General features: G+C 33.4%; 1 protein-coding gene across 2 annotated transcripts; it reads left to right on the top strand.

Annotated features, from left to right (window-relative positions):
- LOC149418463 (integrin alpha-PS3-like) lies at positions 1–26,798 on the top strand. 2 transcript variants are annotated; one of them, XM_089638510.1, is made up of 24 exons: positions 1–739; positions 9,747–9,886; positions 11,007–11,116; positions 11,407–11,542; positions 12,591–12,740; positions 12,946–13,056; positions 13,723–13,811; positions 14,923–15,138; positions 16,116–16,224; positions 16,335–16,508; positions 17,769–17,939; positions 18,030–18,160; positions 18,612–18,684; positions 19,119–19,260; positions 20,212–20,410; positions 20,844–21,007; positions 21,623–21,704; positions 22,392–22,511; positions 22,664–22,859; positions 23,677–23,883; positions 24,764–24,824; positions 25,283–25,421; positions 25,510–25,575; positions 26,026–26,797. In XM_089638510.1, the coding sequence occupies exons 1-24, from the start codon at positions 534–536 to the stop codon at positions 26,065–26,067; spliced, it is 3,234 nt and encodes a 1,077-aa protein (XP_089494636.1). In that variant the 5' UTR covers positions 1–533; the 3' UTR covers positions 26,068–26,797. The 2 variants fall into 2 exon arrangements, with proteins under 2 accessions (XP_089494636.1, XP_089494637.1); XM_089638511.1 differs by lacking the exon at positions 1–739 and adding an exon at positions 9,020–9,121 and having other exon boundaries at positions 26,026–26,798.
- Positions 26,799–27,920: the final 1,122 nt, after the last annotated feature.

Raw genomic sequence — 27,920 nt, 5'->3', positions numbered from 1 at the left:
GAACTGGCGGACGTTTTCTTTAGTTCAATCTGCAATCGCGGATCGCGTGTTGCTGAGATCTGAGATCAGTGAGATCCAGTGAGTGGTTTATTTATGCTGAGATCAGACGTTGTTGCTAGCGTTCTATAATGATAGTTCCAGGACAAGTAGAGTTAAAGTGCGCGAGAATTAATTGAATATACTTATTACGTTTAATAATTTAAAACAATTTTTACCAGAGTGATAACTAAGAAAATAATATAATTTCTACTCATAATAATCGCGAATGTTACTTTTACTTCACATCAGTAAACTAAAATCTCTAATTGTCAAGTATATGATAGAAATCACATAAAGCTATCATTCTAATCGGTGTAGATATAGTTTCGGAGATAATAAGGAAAATATTCAGTGAAAGGCAAAAATACACTAAATAATGGTACTGTATACATATTTGTGTCATTCGGGATTATAACTAACCGGAATAGGATATAAAATAGTGGGGTATTACCCACCAGTTTAGTTTAGTGTTAAATTGTGATTCAAGTTTCAAAATGCTTACAGAAATAATGCGTAGCAAAATGTACGGTTGTGGTAAATATGTTGTCATATTGGCAATGGTGGTGTTTTCTCTGATGAGAGATGTGACTTCTTTTAATTTCAATGTTGGAGCAAGAATAGTGTACTCTGCGGGAGGAAGAACCAACAACCACTCGTACTTTGGATATTCCCTCGTGCTGAGGGGAGGAGATCGACCATTGTAAGTATATACTCGTATATCTATGTTGGAACAAGAATAGTGCATGCGCGAGGAAGAACTAATAACCAGCAAACACCAAAATGTACATGTATTACTCCAAATAATGTCAGGAATCACTGGTTAACCCTTCAGGCATCGGGAAGACATTACTAGCCACAAACATCATATCCATTATAGCCTCTGAAGGACAGATCTGACCGGGCCGTCAATACATTATAAAAGTATTTTACTTTTTTTTTCTATAATTCGTAGATATATGATATGTTGGTCATAGGAAAGATAAACAATTATTTTTCACCGTTTGTATCAAATATTTATACATTATTACAAAGATAATTTTTTTTAAATTGTCAAAGGGTTTTCCAATAAGAGGTGTTATTTTGAATAGCCCGCTATTTCGGTAGATTATACTTTTGAAGCTGTCATTTTTAATTTATATACATAATAAAATAAATGAAGTGATACGAAAGTGATAAGTGATAAGAAGTGATGTGTAGTTTGTGGCAAGTGTGTGTTTATGTATATAAAATAAATAAATAAAATAATTTATATACATAATAAAATAACACCTCTTATTGGAAAACCCTATACGTGATTACGAATTTCGGCATTTTGCCACTGACAGTAGTTGAAAGTTAAAAAAATATTTATATTTTTTAATTGCATATACGGTATAAACATTGAAGGTGTAGTTTTATTACTCATCACCTACCAAAAGGAATATGTTTTATAAATATCGAATTATTTCAAAATTATGGAGGTTCCGAGTCAAAATGTCCTTGTAAGTTTCTTTGTTAACATTTTCATGTTTGATATTAAAAATTTTTTTTTTTAGAAAGATCGACGTATTTTACAAATGCAACTATTTCAAAGATAATTTTATCTAGTTTCTAAAACAGTATTTTTTTTACCGACAACTTCAAAAATAAGTAATATGTAGCAAATTTTAGATACCTAGGGAGCATTCCGAAATTCCAGGAAAATTCACCATGTCGTTGGGACTTGTTGGTAAAAATATTTAAAAACCTGAAGGGGTTAAAGTAAGTCAAGTGGGTACGTCCCTTAACACCCTGTATAGAAGATATATAGATATTATTGTATTGGATTTCTCAGAGACGTGAAATTAGTTTGTATCTGAAGCACCTACCTACTACCTACCAGTCTTATTTAACTAACTATTACCCCAGCAGGCAGATGTAGGCAGACCGGATAGACCGCCACCGTCTCGGCATACACTCCTTGCTTCATCCACGTTCATACTCATTTTGATCTTAGATATACACGTATTATGTATATTATGTGGGTAACTATGCTAATGAGAAGAAAACTAGCAGGTTAAGAATATTAAATATTTAATATTCTTAATTTTTTTAAGATAGAATATTAAAAACATGATTCGATGTTATGTTATGAAAACTAAGGAAAACACTTCGAGGAAGGGTGTGGGCACTGTTATTCGAAGGGTGAACTCATCCAACGATATTATCTCATGTAAATAGTACCTAGGTACCTATTTATAATCACAGAAATAACGTATTTCACAAATAACACTCATATTTGGTGCGGATATAATCTTAATTGATTTCCTCTTTAGTCATTATGGATTGCGGTTTTTAAGAATAAATTAACTAGACACTTAAAAGGAAATGCGCACACTTTTATCAATAATGGATTTTAGATAATAAAGAAAGTAGGTACCTACATGGTACAGGGTTTTCCAATAAGAGTAGTTATTTTGAATAGCCCGCTATTTCAGTAGATGTTACTTTTGAAGCTGTCATTTTTTTGACATTTGATAAGTAGAAACTACACCATTAATAAAAATGGAACGATACACGCTTCAACAACGCATTGAAATTATTAAAATTCACTTGAGTGAATCAAATGCAAATCATCTTGAGTGATGAGGCCCATTTCCACCTCGGTGGCTTCGTCAACAAGCAAAATTTTCGCATCTGGGGCTCGGAAAACCCAAGAGTTATTGTTGAAAAGCCTCTCTGTCCTCAACGTGTAACTGTTTGGTGCGTTTTATGGTCCGGCGGAGTCATTGGACCTTACTTTTTCGAAAATGAGGCTGGAGCAACAGTTACGGTGAATGGATTGCGCTATCGAGAGATAATTAATGATTTTTATGGCCGGAATTGGGTTGTATTGATTTGGACAACGTTTACTTTCAATAAGACGGCGCTACGTGCCACACAAGCAACGAAACCATTGATCTTTTACGATTGAATATCAAAATAACACCTCTTATTGGAAAACCCTGTATCTGTTACCAAACAGCTGTGATTAATCGTAGATACCGTAGATATTTATTTTACGAAAATAACCGTAGCTTTACCGCGTCACGGGCAATTCATCCCAATTTTCCCTTTCCCAGGATCTCCAGTGCTGTGTACCTATTCAGTTCAGTACCTACTACAGTTCAGTTAGGTAGGTACATAGAAATTGCGGGTGTCCGGGGGTAATGCACAAACTTCGAGAGGTGATTCTACATGATATTACAAGTAAAAAATATATTTCTTTTTTTTTTCGAAATTTCAACGTTTAAATGTAGTTTCAGGTTAAAAAGTTGAATTGTTTGTATGGAGAAAATAATATTCTTCAATAGAAAAATATTTTTGGATGGAAAAAAACAACCAAATTTAGAAAAAAGTTTGTTATCCTTTTTACTTCTCGTTTAGTAGCTGAGTAGATAAATGCGTTCCCAGGTGTACCGTCGGGGGTTCAAATCCTCTGCTTGATTAGTCCTCCATTATTGAACAAGCATCATTTTAGGCTCGTAATAATGATAGTAGGTGTTTTTAAAATATTTTCAGGTAATTCGTAACCTGGTAATGTTTGTCTTTATTTTTGAATAATTAAAATAAAATGCGTATTGTATGTACATATATTTATAATATGTTCAAACAACGTAAGGGACATTGTTTTCTTCAAAAAAAAACATAAACATTTAATTGTAGACCTTAAGGCGATGCACTACATCGTGTAATATTTTGAATCGATCCGCTATCAATAACACACCTTACGTAGATGCATAGATAAGGCTTAAATTCCCGCTTAACACCATTCACCTTTTTTGATTTATGCAAGAAAAAAACATGGCCAAAGAGTGCCTTTTATTTTATTTTGTGGATGTCCAGGCACAAATATTTAAAAAATTTTCGATAATTTTATAAATAAATTAATTTTCCACATTATACAATAAAACCGTAACCGAAAATGGGTTCGTAAGTAGGAGATTTTGAACTTTAAATAGTTTTCATAGGCCTTACACATTATTTTTTTCTGGGCTTATAAAAAGACTTATCTAAAAAATACTCGATTATTTTAAAGGCTAGGATGTATTCTACTCGCAGTATTTAATTAAAGCATCTGAAACATTTCTAGGTGACCAAATTTTCAAACCAAAAAAACATGATTTTGCATTACTACGTAGTGCATCGCCTTGAAGTCAAATAACGTTATCTACAAAAAAAATAATAATTGGAGGGCTTAAAGTCAAATAGCGCTATCTGCAAAAAACATACAAATAGCGAATTATTATTTGTACGTTTTTGTACTTATCGTTGATTGACTGTAAACCTTCGAATGTCGAAGGTAAGCGCCTTGGCAGAAGTATCGCAGATCGTCCTGCGAACGAGTATCCGGTCCATGGATACAATACTGATCTTTTGCCAATGGATTAATTTGAATTTGTATAATATCATATTTAAATACTTAGGTAAAATTTCACAATTTTTGTGTTTTTTTAAAATTCTTTGATAAATATTAAATATCCCAATTTATATTGGTTTATTCTGAAAATATACAGGGGTCTGTATCTTAAATATTTATTTATTAATTCAAACGCCCTGGTGGGCTTTTACATGATACATAATTTACTGCATAATACAGTGCCCACAGAAGGTTTTATTTTTATAACAACAAAAAATTACAATTTATAAATCAAGCATACAGTTATTAATATGTGTGTTAAAAACAAAATAAAACTAAAAAGGAGTATGCAAAGGAAGGTATGGAGACAAGATTTAATAAAAAAAGACAAGAAATGATAAAAGTAAATAACGAGCAAATATGTCTGAAATTAGATTCCTTTTGAAACACACAAAATTATTAACACCAAATATATCAATAAGTTCACAGAGTTTGTTTGCAAGGTGATGCATTCTTGGAATTGGTGAATAGAGTGTGAATTGTGAATTGATTATTGTTACATTTAAAAGTGTCTTTGCTTCGAGTTAGTCTGGCAGGTACATTCATATAAATTAATGCCAATAGTTTAGGGCTGTCAATTAGAGATTTCATATTTTTGAATAAAAATAATATATCAGTTAAAAATCTTCTATCTGATAGTTTGAGAAGTCCGTAAGTTTTTCCGGTTTCGGTACGTAAGTTATTATAATTTATAAATTCGATGGAAATATTGATTTTTAAAATTGATATACCGAAAGAATAATATTATTCAGGTATGTTACTATAGCCTTTTTGTAACTATATTCCGTGCAGTTGAACACGTATAACAACTCTAACGTCTAACAATTATTACCAACTGCATGTAATCTAGGTACAAGTGATTATCCAAATGACTCAGTCCTGATATTGTTGTTGTAATTAAAAACAAATTTTGATCGATTAGTTCTAGTTGGTATGTTGAAAGTGATAATAAATCAGGGCTGTCTATACTACCACTAACAATTTTAAAAATAAAAGTCAAGTCAGAAACAAGTATTTTATCTGCGAGTTTTAATAATTTTAATTCTTTCATCAAGTGGTTGTAATTTTTAGAATCTATTATATCTTTGAAATTTATGTTGATTTTTTTTTAATGGAATCGGAGTGGATTTTAAAGTGAGGGTATCGATTCTCCAATCCAGGCCGCTCGCAATCGCGGTCGAAAGTACGTACATTGGTCGACGATCTTATTCTTGAGTCTCGTCGGAGGTACATAATTACATCGCCAAACGTCAAAAGTTTCAAAAGGTTGAACCCAAAGATATTAGAAGAACGAGATGTGCTATGAGCAGTTCATACTGTGTGGAATTGTTTTGCCCAGTGTCGCCGGTTTTGTTCACCAATACTACTGCACACCTTCGCTTACGCTAAGGTATCCGCACTAATACATTGAACAGATTTCTGTGCGTACACGTCCCGATAGTATTCAAAGTACCCTAATTAGGTAGTACCCCGGCTACGATCCGGCGGCCAACATAGCATATCTCGTTCTTCTAATATCTTTGGTTGAACCACTCGTTGTTCGAGTGGAATGACTTCGTCGAGAATCAAAGCCCTGATAGAAGAGTTATATTCGACTTCGAACTAAAGGAGAATAGAAGATGTTTAATGTTGATAAGTTTTTAAAGTCTCTGCCATTACGGAGAATGATATCAAGCATTTTTATCATTTATTTGTCACTGTATTGATGTGAGAAAACAAATTAAATTAGCAATAAAAAATTATGCCAAGATACATGAATAACTTATATCCTAGGGTGTCAGTCTGAAAAAAGTTATGGTTACTATTTCATCTGAATTAAATAAAACGTGAGCTTCGAGCACACCTCGTTATTAGCGTCTTGTGTTGCCTTAACCGCATTAATATTGAAGAAAACTAGCTAAAATATCAGCATCTCGTCAATAATACTACTATTGTACAAAGGTGCAAAAATACGTCCGTGACCACACCTTACGACGCGAGGACCACTTGAGGACCGTACCTGATAAACGAGCAATTTATCAGTGTTCCAAAACCTGCATCATTATGAAGAAAATTATGTGACGCCATCAAATTAACCAACAAGAAAAATACCCATTTATCACTTAGGTCAAACTGCATTTCTTGTGGGGATCATTTTGATGCAACTACAATAGTTTTATTTAAGTGATATAATAAATGTTTACTACAAATTCATCCCACGTATTTTATTTAAAAGACTAACAGTCCAACACATGGTGCTGTTTAAAAAAAATTACCTATCACATGTGACATCTATATAATATAGTTATATAAAAACACACGCATTCATTCATATGCAAGGTTGTGTCAAAATTTCAAAGCAAATTTGTGAAGAGCTCTCGGAGATTTTGGATATTCATCAATCGAACAATTACATTTTTTTAATTAGATAGATTAATTTCGCTTTGGTAAGTAAACTGCAAATTTTCGTTTTAAATTACATGACAGTTTCTAGATTTTTTCCTTTGTGGTACCTTCATTAATGTTAGAATTATTATAATCAACAATGATAATATATACATAATTACGTAAGCAGATTACCATATAAATATAACTGCTTTATGATGCCACGATGCTGCTCAACTAATTAGTAAATATATGGGAAGATTGTATGCAATTGTATGACTGTCCTCGAATGTGACCGATCTCCTTCCGGATTTTAATTATGTTTCTCCTCCGTTAATACTGCGAAACACCAACAATGAAATCTTCCAAATTTAAATAAAAATACTGTTTCATTGGTTCAATCCATGTTCAAGCTCTATTCAAAAGCAGAACGAAAGTGGAGATTGTGGACTAGTTCCAAGACCCGTGACGTCAGATTCAACATGAACAGGAGGTTCAGTCGTGCCAACCAAATAGAGTGTTTTAATGTGATAGTATTTCATTAATTTTTAAATAAAGATTTATAAATTCTAAGAAACATATATATATAAGTTTATTCAAGCCATTATATTTTTCACTGGAGTTCGTTATACTTTCAAACGACGAAGGCGAACGGGTTTTAATTTCTCTTGAGCAAATAATTACATTGCGGTGTATTGTATCGGTCTGTACCTACTGTATTTTATCTTGCGCCCTAAGTAAACTCACAAAATAAACAAACAAACATAATAATAATATAATTGATAAAAAAAATCAAGATATGTATGAGACGATAATATTATATTTATGACTCAATCGGCGTTGAATGGTTTTTTATAGCAACAGGTGACTAAAACAAACACTACGTCACCATTCGATGGTAGGTAACCTCTCCAACTCGAAGCTTGCACAAATCACTTATGCGTCATGCCTTCGTTCTCACAATTTCCGATCTCATCTTTCTCGGAATATCGATGATAAATGATAAACACATAATCGATATACTAAAATATGGAAACTTCTTATTATGTACCTGCTTACTCCGTATTTCTCTGTTTCATTTTAAATCGGAACATGATAACGACGTCCAAACGTGTTTATGACGTAATATTATTTGTGATTATTTGTATGTGCGCGCCAATACTAACCAACATGTGAAATGATTATATTTATCACCAAGCGACGTTCGTTATAATCTACGTGTTCATAGGTGACGTAAATTTAATTATTTCATTCAGTTATGCTTATAAGAGAGGCATAAATACAATATTGGAATAAATCATGGATATCGTATTGTATTTGTATGCCTTTCTTGAAGAAATTGAGTTTTTATACGGTCAAAACTTTATACGGCGCAAACAAAGAAAAAACGTTTGAATATTGTAAATTACGCAAAAAGCGTAATTTAATAAAATAATTAAGTTAACGCCATCTATGAACGCGTAGATTATAACGAACACCGTTGTGATTACCGGTGAGGTTGGAATCACTGTGAATCATTATGTTAGCGGTGATTCTATCCTCGTTGTATGACGTTGTTCACTGACCCGTCAAACCTCAAATATTAGTCGCTAGATGTGTAAATTGATTAATAATATTGTATTTCATTTTTACAAAACTAGTAGGTAAAAACCCAGATTTGTTGAGAAATTATGAGATATTCACGGATTTTAATGATTTTTTATGGATTTTCATTGAAATTTATGGAAAGTGTAAAATTTGGCTGCCAAGATTTGCCCCTTTGTAGGTACAACCAGGGCTGGCCCTGAGCGAAACGACGCCTGGCGCGAGTGGTGATGTGTTAGGACCAAATGTTAGGACTTGGTCAGGACTGTTAGGTGTAATTGCGCCCTCATAGAGCCGGCCCTGGGTACAACTGCAATGACTATGTATGCAAAACATTACTTTTAGAAAATACCCTATTAGTATGCAAAATATCGACAAATTTATTCATTGCGACAATAATAATTCCAATGTGCAAAATAGTGTGAAATTAACCATTTGATCAACCATTTTTGTCCAATCGGACAATACAAATTTGAAAAATATCGCCGTGTTTGTCCATTTGGACCATTATTTATCATTGGAATCATATTGGAAAATAAAAATCCATGATAATTATGCATGTGAATTTCAATAGTGGATAATTACAGATGGCAGAACTTTGGTTTATAGCTGGCATGTGGAGCGAGGATCCAACAGACCTTAGCAGTGTCTCACACGGCGACTATGAAAAGTATACTATCAGTTTTACCCTGATCAAACTAACCACAGAAATCAGAAGTAATTTTCTTTAAAAAAACTTTCAGCTTTATTACACCAAAAATAGTGTTATTTTGTTAGATTCAGATCTTTGTACAAACGTGACTGCATTTTTTTCCCTCGATAACATGAAAATATGTATTGGCGTCTAATTATGAATATTCCGTTGATTTATTATTTAGTGTTACGGTATGGTTACAGTCAATATTTAAACAATTCATTCGATAACGTTTTAATCAGTGCAAGCTACCTTTTGGTAAAACTGCCGTAGATTAGCCATGTTAGATTTTTTACTACGAATAACCTGAGAATATTTGAATTCCTTACCAACTGCCATCATTATGGAGCACTTAGCTAGCAGAATAATTTAATCTGCGACAGCCCGACACATTCGTTCACTCAGCTTTTAACCCGTCCGATTTGATATATTGGTCTAAGGGGGTATTTCACCATCCTCTTGATATCTGTCAAAAGCACTATTCACAGGATAATTTATTCATAAAGTCCATGCTTACTACTTGGTACTCGAACATATAAACAATGGCAATATATCAGAAAAGTTAGCCGATTTTTCTACCTATCGTGAGTATTTATTTATTGAAGTTGAAAGACGAAGTTGGTTACAATAAATTTATTATATTTTCAGAATAATAGTGGGGGCACCGAGAGATACTTCCCAGTATATGGGTCACTCCAATATCAAAGATCCAGGAGCAATTTACATGTGCAACATTCAAACAAATGTTGCCAATTCGGAATGTCAACAGAAGATATTAGATGTTGAAGGTGAGCACCATATATGTACATACTTTTATTAAAAAGTGTGATTATTTGCTATTTTATAAGCGACCAACATTGATGTATTATATTTAGATGACACACAAAGCGAAAAAATTGGTTCTACTTTTTTACATCCAATGCTCCCATCGCTATAATGGCTAACGAGTGGAAACTACTGCAACCAGTCCCTGCGCACTCTTGTGTAAATAGTGAACACTTTTCAATGAGATATTAGTACGCAATAGCGCCTCTAATTGTATAGCTCTATGGACACCCCTGAGTGCAATTGGTTTTTTCATCGTTACCCATATTTAAGTCTCATCGCTCTGGGCCTAGAGAGATGGCTGCGTAAATTTAGCTAGACGACTTTATCGAATTTATTTTAAAATTTCCGCAAACAGCTCAATTATAAAACCTAAAATTATGGGATAAAAGATGAAAATGGTAGATTCGTTCATTCATAGCTTTAAACTACAGTAAGCAATTTATGGATTTCCATATTAATATTCGGATGTACAATTTTTTTAATGAGTGCTGCCGTTTCCAATGCTCGAAATCTCCATTTTAAAAATACCCCATCGCTAGAGTGGCTAAACATTATTTTCTTACTTAACCTGTCATCCCACGGGTCGGTAAGCAATCGACATAAACCGAATGCTGCAAGACTCTGAAAATTAAGTTTGCTTTAGTAAGGTAACGGTCTGCAGCGCAGTGTGGAACTTTTCTGCGCAGGGTCTTGCATTATTCGTTTTATGTCGATTACTTGCCGCCCCTTTTGATGACGGGCTTAGAAAATGTTTTATAAATCACATACATACTCATATTTTATAATGTTCTGAGTACTATTTATTTATTTGGCTGAATTTACTCTATTGTTGACCATAGTTCTAGGTTATTTCGAATTATTTTTTTTAACAGATTTCATTGCCGGCAATTCAAGCTTTTATTTCATTATAATATGTACTTATAGTTTACCTGTCTAATACTAGACAATGTCTGATTTGACACGGGTGCAGAGAAAGTTGTTTGAAAATGAATGAATTTTTAAAAAGTATTTATTGTTATATCAGATACGATGATTACATAGTATATGTTTGATATTTTATTTGTAAATTATTAATTACAGGTAATACTAGGCACAACTTGGCAAACGGAAAGGCGTTTCAACATCGAAAGGATAATATGTGGCTCGGGATGACAGTTGCTGGAACTGATATGAACAATGGCACAGTTGTGGTAAATATCCTTTATTATAATTATATAATACAAACCTAAATGTTACGTATTATGTGTAATACACATAATATAATTTAATAAATAATATGCAATTTTTATATACGTATTCATAATATTATCATCAGGCGAGTTCAATGAAACAAAACTTTTTTTCAATATTAAAAAAAACTGTACAACCTGTAGAAATGCTGCCATATATGGCAGTTGGGATCGTGACGTTTTTATTCTTGTTGAAATTATTGTAATACATATCTGTGTTTCATAACAATAAAAAATCATGGTATTTGCAGATGTGTGCTCCAAGATGGATCAATCAATTCCACAGGGAATACCATTTAGCCAATGGACTCTGCTACTCGCTCGCACAGACGGATGCCACCCGCACACCAGCAGATGTTTTGCAACTCATTCCGCTTGTTGATAAATGTAAATACATCATCTATTGCAATATATTCCATTCTTTCCACTCTCGTTTAAGTTTCTAGCAAATTAATGCTGTATATTACATAGTGAAATTACATTAACAATAATTTGCAAGCAATTATAAAGGTAAAACAACATTCGCAGAAGTCGATGCTGCTGCTAACAATACAGAAACTCGTTTAAAAAGAAAATTTTCCAAAGGAGCAAAGCTCGCAGTCCACAATGCATTGTTGGTACGTTCCCCGATATATGGCAGTGAGGCATGGAACTGGCAAACGAAAGACGAAAGTAGACTGAATAGCGTAGAAATGAGATCCCTGAAGTGTATGCGTGAAAAACCATGTATGATGATCTGAGAAATGTGGAGATTTGCAAAGGATGACGCAAGGCTGATGTAAGCGTAATGAGAAGGATTAAGAAAGAGACAATTAATTGGTTTGGGCATGTAGAGAGAATGAACGAAGAAAGGCGTGTAAGGAGAATATATGATGCGAATACGAATGGTAGAAGTAGTCGGGGACGGCCGAGGAAGACATGGCACGATCAAGTGAAGCAGATAATTGAGTCGGAACAACAGAAGGGTATATATGAGACAATGTATGAATGCGAATGAGGCAAGGAGTGTGTGCCAAGACCAAGTTGTTTGGCGGTCCATCCTTTCTGCCTACCCCTGAGGATGACCAATGTAAAAAATGTAACATATTACAATAGTGACTAAATCTGAATAATCAGGCTCTACCTGACTATACTCCATCTTTTCTCTGCAGTCTCGACTACTCCGTTCCCCTGCTTCAATATTGGTTCTGATCAGTGTTGACTCTTGTGTGAACTTGGATGTTTAAGAAGCTATCCGAGTGCGCTTCATTTCTTCATTCCTTTCTGTGATTATTCTTCACTAGATCTTCTTCATTACTTCTACCGAAAACCCTCCCTCGAATTTGTGCAATGCATCAATCGTTCTGCTAGGATCTTTACTTTATAAGGGTTGATTGCCCAGAAAATTGGTCGATGAGGGAATAACTTTTTGAGTGATGAATATTATTGTTTTCAGTCAATCAAGGATTTCAAATCACAAATCCAGAAGACAATAGGGAGAAAAGTAACTATTTCTATGCTTACGGACAAGCAGGTATATCTATGAAGCTAAATGAAGACGGATCAGAACTTATTTTGGGTGCCCCAGGAATCTACGTTTGGACAGGTAAATTAATATTCCTTTTTTATTCGTACGAAAATAACTAAACATTTGGGTTAGCTTATTTCTACACCCCATCCTTCATAATATTTAGAAACTATGAATATGAGGACATTTTTTGTCTTTTTTTAACATACCAACAATCTGGTAAGTATTCTCATTTCTTAAACTCTAATACTTAATTTGACATAATATTTTTATTTTGTTGCAGGAAGTGTAGTGAGATATTCAGTAGTAAGAAGTAATGACAAGCTGTACTTTATGAAGAAGAATGTACCAAATCCTTATTACACCCCTGAGCTTACAGATACTACATATTTTGGTAAGTCAATATTTTTATTAGCTTTTTAATTAAGGTCAAATGCGACGCTCTTTATATTTTACGTGTTCATAGATGGCAATAATTAATTTTTTTTTTAAATATGATTTTTGTACATACTTAATATGAATATGAATTAACAGTTTTGTCCATAAAAACAAATACAATATTAGATTGAATCATAGGTATAATAATGTGCTTGTATACCTTTCTCGAACAGAAGTTTCTTCCACGGAACAAACAAATTTACAGACTGGTGAAATGCCAAATAGTCGAGTTAATACAGGACTTGGCTAAGCTCATCAAATGGATTTAAGCATCCTTTTAATCCATTAGCAAAATAATGGAAAGATAACTTCTTAATTAACATTCTGTAGGTGTATCTGCTGCGTATACAAACATATTACATAGTATATGTATTACACAACTTACAACAAAAATATATTTTTTAAGGGTAAACCGAACATATATTTTAATGGTGACCGGATAAATCATCACAATGATAAATCATCACATCTTTTTAGTATTCGCTATAGCAATATACCTACTGATGAATAGGTGAATGGTTTAAAATGATGTAATAAGTCGCTAAAACCACCAATATTTTGTATGAAAATTAAGTTATAAGTCCACAGTGAAAAAATCAGTTAAAATTTTTGTTTTTTACAGGATACAGCGTTGATTCAGGCAAATACATTGCCGGTCGCTCAGATTTATATGTGGCGGGTGCTCCAAGAGGGGCCGATTACAAAGGACAGGTTTGAATTTTTTTCATATTTAAAAAAAATGTTTATTCATAAAATAATGTTACATAATTTACAGAAAATATAGTAATTATTTCATCTAATTTTATACGTAAGTGTGTATGGGGGATGTGTCATTTTGTTTGTTATTTTTTATTTAATATGCCAAAATATTCAGTGTGTTTTTAAAAATGGAATTTAAAATATTTGTTGTTTTTTTATATTTCGGATACTGTCTGATAATATTGTTGGTTACAAGACAATAGAAAATGTACGATTTTACATGTACATACATACCTAAATACTAAAAATGTGCTGATTTTTTAGTAATTAAAAACGTCAATTGTAATGTCTTTTCATAACTTCAGACAACTTCCGTTGTTTTGCATTTTACAGTGTATTTAATGGGTACTTGGGTTTTTAAACCATAAAATATGGTTAATATTAATTCTTCGATGTTATCATTTCCTGAAACAATATGGTACTTCAAGGAAGTGTGATATCATGTACCATGTGCCTCACCTACTGACTGCTGACTGTTGTGTGTACACTGATAAGAATAGAAATAAATTGATAAATTTTCTCAATAATTATAGTATTCAAGGGTTTTGAATTACAAACTGCAATCTCCCTATTACAAATTACATTAATTGCCAATTAAATGTCTATTAAAAGATATTAATATAGAAAAATGAAATTAGAAATTCAATATCCTCCCGCCATTACACAAGGACATCCCTAGCATGGTCGGCGACACACAAAAAAGTACCTACACTACCTATACATATTTAAATTTTGTTTGTTGTTTAAAACACTCATTACTTTGCTGTTTTAAAAACAATACAGGTTGCTTTAAAATAATGAAATGTGAATAAAAAATGAACATATATTTATTGTTTTAGAGTATTTACAAAGCATTTTAATTGTATTTATAAATTTTTCATTGGTTAAGTGTAATAATCCAGTAAAAAATGTTCACAGGATGTAAAATATAAAATGATAACAATTATTTAGATTTTATAAATATTGATTCAAGAGAACCACGACTCTAAGCCACAGAAACCACAATAGGTAATTTATGTACAACGTAATCTAATGATAATTATTAATACCTTTTTTCCTTAAGGTTCTTCTGTTTGACTTCCCTGTTCGAGAGAATGCCCGCTACATAATATTTGCAACCCTCGAGGGTCACCAGCTTGGAGAGTACTTTGGCTCTACTCTGGCATCTGTCGACATAAACCAAGATGGCCTTGCTGACCTCATAGTCGGGGCACCCATGTACGCACAGAAATATTCTTCCGATCAGGGCAGAGTCTATGTTTACATGAATCATGATAAGGTAAGCTTTTACCCTTTCAAAGTATACGGCTTTCATTATTTCATTAGTAGTTAGCAACAAAGCTTGCTCTATGATTTAATAATTCACTTGTTACTATGTAACTCAATACGAACAACCCTTTTATGCATAACATTATGATGTCATAAAACTGACCTTATACTGACTATATAAAATCACAGAACAGTCTTGCCTTTCAAATTAATTCCTAAACATTTATTATTTATCACCAATAGGTGGCAAAAAGAGTCATAAAGTCGTAAAACAAAAATCCATTACACAATTGCACTCAATCTATATTCCCTCCTTCTCCCGGCCTTCGCCCCTTTATCCTAATCCTGTGTTCCTCTCCATCCACCATACCACCCCGTTTATTGTACTTTACATACTTTAATATATCATTCACTATTTATTAGTAGTGAAAAATTTATAATTGGCATAATTTACTAGTATTATAGGTAGGTACCTATGTATATTATTTATAATATTTTCCGTTAATTTTCTCAAAAAAAAAATATCACTATGTACCAATAACCGTTTTTTACAATTAGCAGGAACCAATATTATCTACATATGGAGCCATTGAATTCTACAACTTGTTCAAAATTAAGTGAGAATCTCTTAAGGTTAAACGCGACGCTCGTTATATTAATAAAATTAATTAATTAACGCCATCTAGAACACGTAGAATATATTGAGCGTCACGTTTAACCTTAAATTCTCCACATCAAAATATACATGTAACTAGCTTAAGTCCCCGGCGTTGCCCGGGCTTTACACAGTGGTTTAAGAAGTCAGATGTAGACAGTGATCTACCATTTGTTTTGAAGTGTGCAAAATTCAAATAGTCTCGAAATAAAACTGTCATTTTGTATAAAATTCAAATCCACGCCGCCGCCCGGTGTCCGCCACGCCACCCCGCCACAGACATCTTCATGTAAATATGTAGATATTATTAATTTCTTTTTTATTCCTTGCAGGCAAATTTGGTGGAACAAGACGCAACTATTGGCGGAAGCCTTCAAAACGGAGCAAGATTTGGATCTTCTATAGCCCCTATTGGTGACATTAATGAAGACGGATTTATGGGTAATGCTAAGATCCAAGTTCTCATCTTGTTAAATTTGATAAATTGCCGTAATTTTTGTGAAACAATTTATTATTTTTACTACAACAGCACTTTAAAAATTCTGTTACAGATGTTGCTATTGGTGCTCCATACGAGAATAATGGGAAAGGAGCGGTCTATATATACCTTGGAGCGAAATATGGTCTGAACCCCAATTACACGCAACGAATTGTAATGGATGATATGGAAGGGTTTGGAATAAGTATTTCTAGAGGAGTTGACATCGATAAAAACTCTTGCAAAGGTATTATAAATAGAGGCATATTTATCGTACCCAGTAAAAGTACCGAGTATTTTCATGCAGTACTTTGTACTTGTGATAAATCTTTAAAATACTCACAAGTATTTTATACTGGGACTGAGTATTTATTACTTTTTGTCCACAGTCCCCAGATGGGTATAACATACATACCCCCCATAACGGATTTCAAAAATTACTGTGTGGAATCATACATTGGAAATTTTTGTGGGGAATTACCATTCACAGAAATTCTCTAACAACCCCCCCCCCCTCATGGATCTGAATAAATATTGAAAAAAGCGTAGTGGGTACTTTGAGGATTATTATACAAAATTATTTTTTCATTTTGAATATATTATATACATCAGGGCTTCCCAAACTTTTTTCAACTGTGACGCCCTTGGGAAGTTGCCATATTTTTGCGACGCCCCCCCCCCAGTGACTAAAAATCTAAGCCCCCCGCCGCTCATTTGTACCAAGCGTAGTATTTTGAAGCCCCCCCCCCCCTGAACGGGTCACGTAGTATGGGTACGTTACCTAATAACAATTTGTCAGAAAAACTCCAAATAGTATCTAAATTTTTTATTAGAAAATAAAGAACATAACATAAAAACAAAAATGGAAGTAAACAAAAAAGATAAAAAAGCAATTTTTTTCTTTGGTATTAATGAGAAGGATGTGCTTGCTTTTCTGAGCATAGTTTCTCAAAACGAGGTTGAAGTTTCGAAATCGCCACTCTCGTCTCTGCCTCTAAATTTATTTTTGATCTGTACTTATTCTTAACGACTGCAACTGCAGAGAAACCTGTCTCACACAAGTATGATGTCGCAAACGGTAATAAAACCCTAACGCTGCAGTGCTGATGGAACGATATTCTCGCTATAAAGATATCACAACGCCCCTGGGAAGATCCCGCGGCGCCCGGGGCGTCGCGACTCACAGTTAGGGAAGCCCTGATATACATAATAAAAAAAATTATGCCATTAATTATGATTGACCAATGTTCAACCTTATTGTATCTAAATAATTATAAAATGAAGAAAAAAAAAGTTATATTTATGTCCACATTTACTCACACTATTATTATTTTTTTTAAACTTAAAAATTATATTTTACATAACATTATTCAATAAACAAGTAAATTTAAAAAATGATTATATTTAAACATAATTTGATTTAGTACACCACTGCTCATTTAAAATTGTTGGTACAAAATTTATTCAGGGTTAAATATGTATATTTTAATGTTGTTATACATTTCAGATATAGCGATTGGAGCCTATGAAAGTGCCAAGGTTCTATTACTACGTTGCCACCCTTCCATAGATGTGATTTCCACCATTGAAGCTTTCCCATCAGAATTATCTTTGCAGTCTACTAATTTTACTGCCAAAATTTGTCATATATTTAGTGGATCTACTCCATTTAAAAATGGTATGTACCTACCTATTAACAGACTTTTTTAACATCCTTAATAATGTGGTGCTCTAAGCATTTTGTGTATTGACTGATTTTTTTTTACAGAAATAAGAGTGAAACTCGCGGTTGATCATGAATATAAAAGTGCATCTCTCGAAAATTTAAGCGATGCGACTTATATTGTTCCTGGCTCTGCTGGTAATAGTTACTGCAAGGAAGTTATAGTTCTTATTGATGTAAGTTACACACATATTAATGTACATATTATATTGTTCCTGGCTCTGCTGGTAATAGTTACTGTAATGAAGTTATAGTTCATATTAATGTTAGTTACACATAGATTATTGTACTTATATTGTTCCTGGCTCTGCTGGTAATAGTTACTGTAAGGATGTTAAAGTTCACATTAATGTAAGTTACACATAGATTAATGTACTTATATTGTTCCTGGCTCTGCTGGTAATAGTTACTGTAAGGAAGTTATAGTTCGTATTGATGTAAGTTACACATTTCACATTTTAATTATTTTCACAAAATGTTATTTTTATCATATTTTTGCTTGTATTATTATTATTCTTGCTTAACATTTTTTAAGGTTGTGTTTAGTTCTTAACTGGGCCATGAAATTAATCCCTTGCCTTCACGGATAAATTATAATTTTGTGATTTTATTGTATATTTGTTTCAGCCTTCCAAAAATGATTTCTCTCGCCCAATCAAAGTTGAAGTAAATTTTGAACTAAAACAAAATCCAATGTTTGGTAAGCATTAAAATTTTACGCCGAATAATTTTGTAAATGTATTTTATGATCATCTCATCAAATGTATGTAGAAACATCTTTACCTGAAAAACCAAAAATTCTTTAATAGTAATCTCTGTAAATCTAATTATGTAGCTTAAGCTAGAGAAACTGGAATTTCAGAGCCACCTTTTTCAGCTCGCTTTGTCATTTTCATCATTTGTGTTTGAATATTGAATCAATAATTGGAACTATTAAAATATAAGACACAACAAGAAGCCAATATTTAAAAAATATATGTGCAATATTTTAAGAACAGTGTTTTGATTACGTAAATCACATAAGCTGTTATGCAATAAGAAAAATGAAAGAGTTTTTAAACTCGGTAGTATTTTCAACTATTTTTTTTTTTAAATTTGGTTTCTCTATTATAATGTTTGAACATCTGATTTCAGATTCAGTTTTCTGTGAAAGGTGTGCGGTGCTCCGCCCCTCCACTAAACGAGAGACCTCGCTCCGTGTCCCCTTTGCCACCGGCTGCGGGGATGACCTCGTGTGCCAGCCTGACCTCAAGCTGAAGGTCAAGCTCTTGGAGAAGTAATTTATTTAATATCTAACTATCAAATATAAGAAATTCCAGACAAATGTAATAAGCAAAAAATCTGCACAGAACTGCAAAATAAGACAAAATTATTTTTTAGTAAATATGCTCATAATGTATTTTATGTTTGTAGTCTTTGGTCAAAGAATGATAAATATCTCAGAAAAAAAAAATTTAAACTCTTAATTTTTACAGTAAATCGAAAAATTTCTCTATCGGTATCGGTTGGTTTTGTGAAACTTTTTGGTAACTATTTACTACGATTTTTATAGTTATACATACTTTAACAACTGAGTATACAAAAGCTGATTAAATTATATATGTATGTACTTAACTTTACTCCGAAATTGAAGAAAGTTATGAGCTTTCAAAGTGAACATTGCTAGACCTCAAAATATGCATGATTCATTACAATTCATATTTCAAATAGCAGTGCAGCAGTACCGTCGCGCATGTACCGTGATGTCACATATTTTTCAGCCAGCCGCAGATATCGACATTATGAAGGCTTATTTCTTCGGTACTATTGATTATTTTAGCGAAAACCCAAAAGTTTAATGCTCTATTTAATACAATACATTTTTAAAATTAAAATTAAAATTTCATTGTAGAATACAACCTTATGGGTCTTAGGATCACAGGGGCCTAACCACAAAAACTGGTGTTTTGAGTTAAGCTTGGTTTCGGTAATGCCATATTCATATTTATTAGTGACACAAAGTGCTATCTCGTACATACAGCCGTTTAAGAGATACAGTTGGGCATATCAGTTGAGCATACAGTTGGGCATATGAGCATTCCAATCTTCATTTGCGTTTCTCAAAACTACGTTTTTGTAGATAGGCTCCTGTGATCCTAAATCTCCAAACCTCATTCTTTTAAGTAAATTATTTCCATGTTGGATTGTGACACAGATATATTAAATATATATGTAAATGATATTTTAGTAATCCATACATCATTGGGTCGAGTTCAGTCATTGCTCTAAACATAAGTGTGGAGAATATTGGGGAGCCTGCCTTCCTGGCTCGAGTGGAATTCACCCCGCCCTCGGTAGCGCCCCTGCTCAGGGTGCCCCCGCGGTGCCATCTCATTGATTCTCTGCTTTCCTGTGACTTTGAAAACCCGCTTGTCACTCGTTCTAAGGTAATTCAATCACTTTGTGATTTGTATCAGTAGGTAGAAATCATTAGCATTTAAAATATTTTTAAAAATATATCTTTTTACAAAAGGTTACCAACTTTAATGAAATGTAATGCGCCCATCCTTTATGTGATTTTATCTTATCAGACCTGTGAAAAATCAAGGGATATAATTTATATTAATAACTTAATATGTTAGCTCTGCTACCCTAATTTAAGTGATGCAACTTATTGCAAATTATTACTGTCGCCGAACTGCGACTAAACTGCACAGACTATCAAAGAGGCGGAGCTAATGAAAGTCATACATTTGTCAAAGGCGGGCATTGCTGTGCTTAGATGCAATCTATATGACATTGTTTAAATAAATACATTTTTTGTTCTCACCTGAGTTTATCATTTTTTATTTGTTTAATGTTCTTATATAATATTTTCAGAGTTTCGTAATCATAGAATTGGATGCATCGTTGCTCACAAGCTACCACACCGCTATTATGTTAAACATATCAGCCACCAGCGGAGGAGAAGAAGTCACTCCTGAAGATAATAAACAAGAATTGGACATTCAATTTATCACTCAGGCCAAAATTCTTGTTGTTGGGTAAGGCAATTTACTATATCATCATTTTAAGTCGGATACCGCGGAAGAACGTTCTGTAAAAATGTTCAGGAGGGACAAAAAACTATCAAGGGATATGCACGCTCTTGCTTGAATATGCACTGGGGATGGTTCATTCACAGTGTTGACTTTAACCGAGTTTATTGGTCAATTTCAAAATTTAAAAGCACCAATCAATGCGGATTATGCTGTTTAACTGAAAGCGCCAAAAAATGTATTCTGAAATTATTGGCTAATACACAGTATTGGATGATATAATGCTTATTATAAAACTGTCTGTAACCCGCAACGCGTTGCTGTGGCTCAGTTTGTCTGTGCAGATAGAGAAACAATAGCGCGCATTGCTTTTATGTCCAACAATTGGCGCTGTTTTAAAAAAAAAACCTGTTTGTTCCATTCACAGGTGACATCTATATAATATAGGTATATGAAAACACACGCATTTGAATGCAATGCTTTGTCAAAATTTCAAAGCAATCGGTGAAGAACGGTGATTTAAGATTTTGAACAAACGAACATTTACATTTTTATTTGTATAGATTATATGTTATATTTTAGCTATATTTTATTTTACACATTGCCAATTTTTTGTTATAGGGAGGCAGCAGGCGACGGTTACATTTATATCAATCCAAGTTTGAAGAAAACTCCTAATATTACAATATCCCATACATATGAGGTAATGCATCAATTTTTTAGAATTAAAAATAGTAAATAAAAGCAAAATGGTACTTGTCTATTTTATGCCTAAAATTTGGGAGGTGGATATGGCTACTACCACCCTGGGTAGTCGTTCGCTACGTTTGGTGACTTGGCAAGGGTGCCCAGGTTCATGCCGTGAGAATTGTTTAGGTTTTGGCGGCAGATGTGTCTGCCCATCTACGGAGTGATGGGTTGGATTTGAAGAGACTGGTGGAGAGAGATCTTTTTACCTCTCTCGACCCATCGCCTTGCACCTCAGTGGGAGGGATGAATTCAAATGACCCCCAGACCCAATCCCCCAGATCAAATGACCCACTTCTTATATCTTTTTCCTTCCCAGATCTTCCACACCTTTCTCTCTTTCCTTTCCTTAATAAAACCTTCCATGCAGCTTCCCCAAAGATGACATAAACCCTGAGGGTTAAGTTAAGGCTAAAAGGAAGAAGTATTCTCCTCAGAGCCTCCTGCGTGGAGCTAATGTAAAATAATTTTAATAAATATTTAGTGAGCCCATACCACATGCCAAAATTCATCAATTTACAACAGAATACAAATTTTACCTATTTGCCCGAAAATGTCTCGAAACTTAAAAATAAACCATTGTGTGTATATATTTTACAAAGTACATACACAATCAATTTTTAATTACCTTTATCTTCTTTAGGTTTTAAACGAGGGCCCAACTCCATTGGATTTCTTCCATATGAAGTATTATATTCCAGTAGCTTACTTAGATGAAGTAACAAACATCAACTATCCTCTGGTCAACGTGTTTGAACCTGTAGTGAGTTAATTCAATACATTTAACATTACGTCCAAATATATTCACTATACATTACATTTATTAGTATATACCTATTATATTATTTATCAATTATTATGATGTAGATTAATTCATTTAAATTTACAAAAAAGTTAATTCATTTAAATTTACAGGACTTTCAGAATCATGCGCCATTTTTATGCAGTGTGCAAAATGGGAACTTCTACGAAGAGGATAACAAGGGATATTCTGTGGAGTACGCAACTGGTTCTAACGAGGCGAGTGATGCAGTAACGGAACAGGGAGAAGCGACTATCTCTTACACTGAAGCCTCTACACTGAAAAGCAACCAGGAACTTTTTTCAGAAGGTAATAACAGATTGTACCAGCAAATCGAAGCAGTTATTGCAGAATAGTGAGTTTCAGCGACAACTTTCTGAAACCCCAATTTAGAACACCGTCTTTTGGAATATTGGGATGTGTATATGTAAATGTGTATGTATGTATGGATGTGTATGTACATGCGTAAATGAATACAAATACTTATGTATATTAATGGATGTCTCATGAATAAGGTGCATTTACCCCAAAAATAGACACTGCAAGACTGTACAAAAAGTTACCCAGAAAAAAATAAAAAAGTGTAACACAATTCAATATGCCAAAAGTCAAATGACATATTACTCTTGCCTGCGGGAAACACAATATAATTTGACCAGTGTTGCCAACTCAGCTCTTTTAGAGCTAGATTTAGCTCTAATTCGATCAAATTTTTTGATTAGTTTCTTTGCTCCTTTTTTTCAGATATTCTACTCTTTTTATTAATGTAAAATGATAATTTAAAAATTATTTCTCTTTTGAACCGATTATCTTTGTTTTTATATATTTTTATCAGAAATCTTGTATTTTTGCACTAGCTTTATTTTAAAACTCAAGTTGGCAACGCTGCATATGACAGGTTGATAAATCTGATTTTATAGCACTTTGCAATTTTAGTAGCTCGATTCGAGTCTGCGCCATCTATCTTTTCAGTTTGCCTGTGACAGACCACACTATATTCTCGTGGCTTGGCCTATTTTTCTGGGCATATTGCTCGCCAAGCCATGATGCATACAGTGTCATCTACGAGCCCCATTAACCTATAGTTATTTGTTGGCATTTAAATATCTGTTTTATAATCTTTCAGAGGTTTTTGGCACCGACACAGAAGTAGACCTGCCCAGCGTGGTGGATGATGGAAAGTATCCATCGGCCAAAGCCCTGACCTTCAGTTGCACCGACAAACAGCATGTGACCTGCATGGTGGTGAACTGCATCAAGATAGGGGGGCTGCCAGTGGGGGGGAACGGGGCCCATATGGTATTGAAGATGCAGCTTAACGTTACAAACATAGGTAACTATTTTACCATTAAAATAAAGTAGTTTTATCATTTGAGAGGCGAGTATGGGTACAGCCACCCCAGGAAACATTAGTTGGAAAATCAACACCTCTCTTCAGGTCACCCCAAGTGGGGTGCTATGTTTAGCAGGGGTTTCCGGGTTCTTGGGGTGAGGTTTGTCGAGGTCTTGGCTGCGGATACATCTACCCACCAACTGCATGGCGGATAGAATCGGGCGTGAGCGATTGAGAGAGACCATTTGACCTCTCCAGCCATAGTCCTACCCTTCCCAGAAATTCCTATCCTTATTTTACTTAAAAAGACCTACCACACAGCAATCCTAAAGATGACATAGGCCCTGAAGGAAATCATTCTTGTCTTTTTGAAGTTTTTTCGCAGAAATATAATGTAACATTATCATCAAATGGTCATTCAGCGCCATTTTGTTTTTTGACATTTGGAAGGTCCTCGTTAAAGGCCGATTCTACTAGTTGTGCTTCAGCTTTCCATGAATTTGTAACAAGCTGACAGGTAGTTGTCTCCTTCTGCTGATCATAATTTTTTCAAAAGCTGAATAGGTCTTATTGGACACGCTGTCACATGTGAATTTTTGCGAAACAACTGGGCCTAAGACTTATTGTAGGATAGAAGGCATTATCGATTAAATTAGCAATATTACAGACTCAAATAAATCTTTCTTTCTGATACCTGATGCCTAAGTCTATGTGGGTAGCTGCGACCGGAATGATGTAATGTATGTTAAAAGATTAGAAAAATTAAGATTAAAACTTAGGTCTCCGTCTGTTATTATATTTTATCACAGAAGGTTAAATATTTCCTAATTATATTATCATTTGATTTACACGTTTCAATTTTTTTTTTTAATATTTGCAGAAGCGGTACTTAAAAAGGACAGCTCCTTGCTGCTTTCGACTTTTGGTGTAGCATTGAAGCCGTAAGTAACATTCTATTTTCTTTCTCTGAAGTGAATATAACTAGAGATACATTTAAGCCTTTCAGACCTGAATTAAAGCTGGCAATGGTAGTGGTAAGTTATTGCTTATTTTATTTGAAATAAGATTTTACTCAATTTTAAAAATTACATGAAACGTAAACGATGAAAAAATACCTTCAAAACGTACATTTAAAAATCAATTTGGTCGATATTGAAAAGAAACATCTTATTTCAAAACAGAAATGACTACCACTACTATAAACTATTAGCGGAAATCCAATAAAAAATAGTGCGCAAAGCCAGTTATAGTAGCAATTGAAAAACGCAAATTGCCAATTTTTAGTTGCTCCAGATGGGGAGGAAAAAATTCTTAAGTCCATGTATTTTCAAATATACACACGGTTCAAAAGGGTAAAGAATGATTCAATTGATTAAAACGCTTTTCTTTTTGTTTTCAGAAGCAAAGTTTACGGCTCAACCCGATCCCTCATTCTCGGGTCTGCCCCCCCACCACCCTCCCTACCGATCTGGATTATTATTGTGGCCATTCTATTAGGCATTCTCGTGCTGGCTCTATTCTCCTATGTGCTATACAGGGTATGATTTTAATCAAATAAAATACTTTTATGAATATAATATGTTACCTACAATAATGAAAATAACTTTATAATTTATTTATTTTTAGTTGGGTTTCTTCAAAAGAAAGACGAAAGAAAATCTGGAGCTTTTGAAAAATGCTGAAGGGAACAATGTGAGAATTTATTTATTTACTACTTAAAATGGTTCATGTATTTATGTAATGTGGTTACATATTACATGCTAATATAATAATTAGATAATACATATATATTAATAAAGTTACAAACTAAGTACAGTATTTAAGATTACAAATTACAAAAATTAAAAATGACACTTTACATATTTATATCACTTCTTTTATATTGGTCGGTATTTCTTGGAAGATCTTCATAGCTCAATGCAGCAATGAGTTCTGTTTTTTTTTTTACTTCTTTCGAAAGAGAAAGCTTATTTATGTAATATGTAAACAAAAAAAAAATTGATTCATTTTCCAACTGCCAGTATTTAACTTTGTAATATAAATCACATTACCATATTATATTAATGAATTTTGTATATATATATTTATAAAATCACAGATATTCTACTGAATAAAAATAAATATTAATATCTAATTTTTCAGACGGATGCCACGGATGATTTATCATCACACGAAGATCAATGATCTCTTCTTCTTCATCTCAGAGGCTGGTTATGTTTGGGGTGATTTATATTTCGCAATGTGGCCCTGATAAACTCAAGAGAAAGTTGTTACGCCAGCAACAGTGGTGCATTTCATGAAGTCGTGAATGGAATTCTATGTACTACATTCCTTTGCCACCTTTTATTATTATTTAAGAATATTTTATAAGAATATTAATGTAAGTACTTAGGAATATGGGATACAAAGAAGTAGTTATTTAAGTACCTACTTAAATTTATTTAAAAGAATAAGTGGTTGCTCAAACAAGAATAGAGATTTTCTCATTATTTAAAACAAGCCAGTTACAAAAAAATGTAGGTGGGCTGCACCTCTTACGGTATTTTATTTAGTCATTGGGCTGCACAATACAGACAGACTGAAATAGGAAAGTACATACAAATTTGCAGAAAATCTCACAACCCATATTATTTCCATGTAGCCTAATTTAATTTAATTTTTATTTTCCTATGCGACCAAGTGATACATTACCAATAGAAATTAATGATTCTGGGATGTGTTGTATAGTAAAAAAATCACATTCTTATTTATTCTAGTCATTTCACTAATTAATTATCATAATCATACATTTATTTTTATTTTTATACCTACTACAAAGTACTTTTATACATAAATAAATGTAATCATTTTGTTTCAAATAAATGATAAATGAAGTATTATTAATAGTTATCATTTTTTTTTGTCAAACACCATCCATAAAAAGTTGATTTTCAGTCAAAATAAAAATCAAGGATTTTAAGCCGAGATGGATACCTTCAACCAAAAGGAAACTATTGATTTCACACGTGTGCCACATCTTTTAATATTGCTGGATCACAACGGAGCCGATAAGTCAAATGGCCCAGTGAAGAGCCAAAACTCTGTGTGTGTGAGGAAATTCAGATAGCTCGGCTTGATTTTCAGCTAGTCTAAGATCCACCAGACTGAGCCACCCAGCCGTGTATCAGCATTGCTGTATGCGGCAGATCCCTACGCCGTGTGTGTGTGCGATCCCCAATCGAAAATCTATTCAGTATGAATTCTGCAGTGGCGGCTAGTGCAACGAGGCAGTACTCATTTTTCCACTATCATTATAATATGTATAATTTGCTAACTCATCACCCTTATACTAATCTCTGCTGTGGAGGGACATAAGTGTCTAAATAAAACTACCCTGGACCCTAGCTAGACCCTGTACTAGCTGAAGTGTACCCGGTGTTGCTCGGGAACTAAATGGTTTGAGGTTGTAAGGCTTAAGATATACAATTCCGTGGTACATTATTTTGGCGTATCTCATGAGGTTTAGCCAGCGTTACCAATGCGTAGCAATGGGAAGTCATTGAAGCAAAGGATATTTTTCACGATAAATCAATAGATCGCATGCGTGTAATTATGTAGATTTCTCCGACCAAGGGTTGGATTCTATGATAAAACAATATCTTTATATTGTTTTTATTAAAAAGCAATAGGTGGCATGCATACGAAACTTCTAAATTACTTTAGATTGAAGTGCAAGTCAGCTCGACATCATTTTTTTATTTTATTGTACGACAGACAGGTAAGTCCAATTATGGTACAATTTTATTAAAACTAACAATACATGTACATAGATAATATTAGTTATTATATAAAATTCAATAGTGTAAGGTTTTCACCTATTCCCATCATATTTTACTACGCAACTGTGGGGAATGAAATAAAAGATAATGACAATTTAAGCTGTTATTAGTAAATGAAACATACTCGTGTTTATAAAAAAAACTGATACACTTCATATCCAAGACTCGTTTTATTAAATTATTGAATTTCTTTTTTTATAAAACGTAATTACAACGGCA

This window comes from Hesperophylax consimilis, chromosome 13 (assembly GCF_061612785.1).
Source record: "Hesperophylax consimilis isolate HC1 chromosome 13, BYU_Hcon_1.0, whole genome shotgun sequence".
NCBI lineage: Eukaryota > Metazoa > Arthropoda > Insecta > Trichoptera > Limnephilidae > Hesperophylax > Hesperophylax consimilis.
Note: the sequence above shows the minus strand (reverse complement) of the source record. Positions and strands in the feature narration are given on the sequence as shown.

What these genes read in the sequence shown, in the direction of transcription:
- LOC149418463 (XM_089638510.1), top strand. Translation starts at nt 534, where the DNA reads ATGCTTACAGAAATAATGCGTAGCAAAATGTACGGTTGTGGTAAATAT. An exon ending in TACAGATACTACATATTTTG is followed by an intron (nt 13,057 to 13,722) that starts GTAAGTCAATAT and finishes TGTTTTTTACAG; the next exon opens with GATACAGCGTTGATTCAGGC. An exon ending in TCTCCTATGTGCTATACAGG is followed by an intron (nt 25,422 to 25,509) that starts GTATGATTTTAA and finishes ATTTATTTTTAG; the next exon opens with TTGGGTTTCTTCAAAAGAAA.